This window comes from Pinus tabuliformis, chromosome 7 (genome assembly GCF_031772625.1).
Source record: "Pinus tabuliformis cultivar Carrire ecotype Pingquan chromosome 7, CPIR1, whole genome shotgun sequence".
NCBI lineage: Eukaryota > Viridiplantae > Streptophyta > Pinopsida > Pinales > Pinaceae > Pinus > Pinus tabuliformis.
The window spans coordinates 770,432,971-770,436,129 of record NC_142293.1 but is presented as its reverse complement, the minus strand read 5'-3'; the positions used below and the strand labels follow the sequence as shown (position 1 = coordinate 770,436,129).

At 38.0% G+C, this 3,159-nt stretch overlaps 1 protein-coding gene across 1 annotated transcript; it reads left to right on the top strand.

Moving 5' to 3' along the window:
• The first annotated feature begins 1,224 nt into the window (after positions 1–1,224).
• LOC149249838 (pathogenesis-related 5 protein Cup a 3-like) lies at positions 1,225–2,671 on the top strand. The gene is made up of 3 exons (XM_089456331.1): positions 1,225–1,293; positions 1,402–1,525; positions 1,656–2,671. Exons 2-3 carry the CDS (start codon positions 1,429–1,431, stop codon positions 2,315–2,317), a joined length of 759 nt encoding a protein of 252 aa, XP_089312457.1. The 5' UTR covers positions 1,225–1,293; positions 1,402–1,428; the 3' UTR covers positions 2,318–2,671.
• Positions 2,672–3,159: the final 488 nt, after the last annotated feature.

Sequence of the window (3,159 nt, the reverse complement as noted above, 5' to 3'; positions counted from 1 at the left end):
GATATCTTTTATCCAAAACTAATCTTTAGCGACCAATTTCTGAAATGGAGTCCAAGATCGGAGTGCTACAATCTTCTACATATTAGATCTAGGCTAGTTAAGATTGTGACTAGGGAAATCCTACTCCCAAGAGCTAGGCTTCAGAGAGCCTATTTTCATCCACCAAAATATTAATTCTATTTGATGAAACATTTTCATTTAAAATTAGCACTTACATTTTATATAAAAAACACTACATATTAAATATTTCCTTTTATATTCGAGTCAAAATATTTACAAACATTATATAATAATATATCTACCATTACATTATATTATCTCCACTAGAGTACACAACACTAACCCAAAATGAAAAATTTAAATCTTAAATACTCCCCCTTCCCCTTCACCCAAAAACAGGAAGAGGAAAAAAACCAAAACACACCAAAATCATGATTTAAGTTAGCGGTACCATTTTGCATATCCCTCACTTAGTCAAATTGGAACCTTCTTTCGGAAGGCAATTATTCTATATCCATGTCGGTCTAAAACATATAGATAATCCAAAAGTCCCGGAATAACCTAATTTTTGTAAATATAAATTATTATTTTTTAAAAAATGATGAGATATCCATAATCCATTTTTGGTTATTAATTCATATAAATGACTTCGTGCGTATAGAATTCAAACACGGACTTTTTTCCGTTGAAGTATGATGCCAACAGTTACGTGGTGGACCAAATTTTAAGCGGAATTTAGATTCAGTCGTGCGGAGATTCTTGAAACGAAAGACAACTTTTCGACTTTCTGGTAAGTCCTTTGCTTTCGGCGTATTTTTCAAGGAGAATTCAAATCACTCAACCTCGTCTTCACTCATATTCGCCACAAATCCGGACTGTGTTGACACATAGCAAGATTCTGGAGGGTTTGCTTTTCAAAATCAGCGACTTGCTAACCATAATTCCATGCCAATAAAATGAAAATTAGGGTAAGGAATGATTAAAGAATCACGACCCTTCTCTCTTTCTTCTTCGTAAAATCCCGTAATTCTCGCCTGTGTATGCGCTGAGAGGTAGTGCCGTCTGTGGACAATCTGCCTTACCTTCCCTTACGGAGGAGGAGGATAGGCTAGTGTTAGTGGACACGCTATCCCCACCGACAATGGCATGCCATGCCATTTCTCCAGCCACACCTTATAAGTTCCACAGCCCTGTCCATCCTTTGGCCTCTCATTTCTATTTCTATTTATTTTCTTGCAGAGATTTCAAATTGCGGTTATTTGTGAAGTTGCCAGCAACCAAAAATTAGACGCAGTAAGCTCCCCTTCAACCTTTGTACTCTGTTATTAAAATTGTGGCGTGACATCTTCACTGCAGAGACAAATTCAGGGAAGTCTGTGCATTTACATTTTGGTGTTATAGAGACTGTTATTACAACTACTGTCCAACATGGTGGGAAGTCGAAGCAGCGACCAGTTAACAATGGCGGCATGGGCAGCTATATGTCTTGTTACTTTTACGTCATTTCTTTGTTCTTGCGCTGCAGGTAAAATTTTCATTCTCCAATTTAATTGTTCCTAATGTTTGTCTTTCTGGCAGTTATATACAGTAATAATGTTAATTTTTTTCTTGTTAATTCATCTTTTGTGAGCTAACGCAATCTGAGGGAATAACAGAGTCCCCTGCGGCTTATAAGACGATAATGGTGGTGAACAATTGTGCCTTTCCGGTGTGGCCTGCGACTGTGGGTTCAACTAATTTTCCTCCCACTCAGATGAAGAAAGTGGGAGCAGGGGAGTCATATTCATGGAATGTAGATCCATTCTGGTGGGGATCCATTTGGGGGCGGACTGGTTGTGTCTTCAATTCCCAAGGGATCGGAGGCTGCGATTCCGGTGATTGTGGAGGAAAGCTGCAGTGCAAAGCCGAGAGTCAAGATCAAATCACGGCAATCACAAACGCTGAGTTCGAACTTTTGGGGGGAATAGCAAAGCCGGACACGTATTCGGTTACGTTGGAGAATGGTTACAATCTTCCAATGTCGGTGGTTCCAAGTTATGCCGCCAATAATGTCAGTAACAGTCGGCCCTGTGAGTCAATGGAGTGCAGAGCCAACGCGAATGTGGTTTGTCCTAAAGATTTGCAAGAGAAGAAGAAAGGGAGCGTGGTTACTGCGTGCAACGGTCATTTCGATGGATATTTGCCGAGTTCGCCCGCGTTCAAAGAGGCATTTAAGAAGGCGTGTCCTCGTGCATTCCCCTTCCAAAGTAGCACCATATGCCCTCCTTCCACGGCTTCCTACACCCTCATCTTCTGCCCTCGCCGTCCATCACCCTGAATACTTAATGCATGAGTTTTCTAAGTTTAGTTCCGTTGGGCTTGGCTTCTCTGGTTCAATCTTTCTACTGCAAGGCATTTCGGAATTTTGTGTGTACGGATCGCAAATTCAGAGGTTGCATTACTTAGGTATGATTGCAAATAGTGTGTGGCATAATGGAGGATGTATAGTTCTTTAGTTCGCATTTTTGTCTTCAGTGCACAGCATTTTGTTTCAGTAGACATGTTTTGTTTTTCGGGCGTCAAAAGGCCATCCCAAGCGAAATATTGTACAGTACACAATTTGTTTTTTGCATCTTTCAAAAAATAATGCTTAACGTTCGATGAACTGGTGCTTCAGAACTAGGAACAAGACAACCAATCCTTCTCATTGATGCTTCAATTTTTCTTAAAGCAGAGAGGAAAATCTAGTATTATCCTTGTGCTTTATTTTTTCTTTAAGCTGAGTGGAAAATCGAATATTATCTTTGACTAGATTATGTTATTTTATTCCAAGATACTTTAATTTTTCTTAAAGAGTGGAAAAAATATCTAAAAATATCTAATATTTAAGATTTAGTATATTTAAAATTTATTCTGGTTTAAATATTAATTAGATGAGTAGCCATGATCTGATTAGATGAGTAGCCATGATCTGTATTGGAATTGAGATTGGAATTTATTTATTTTTTAAATAAATGACATGTATATTGGAAGATTGGCTCTCTTGAGAATATTCTTCATCTCATAACAGACAATATCAAAGATTTGCAAATCTGAAAATATCAAATATTTACCAATTTTTTTTTAGGTCTGAGTTCTTATCATGATTTTGCAAATTTTGAAATTTATTCCACAATCATG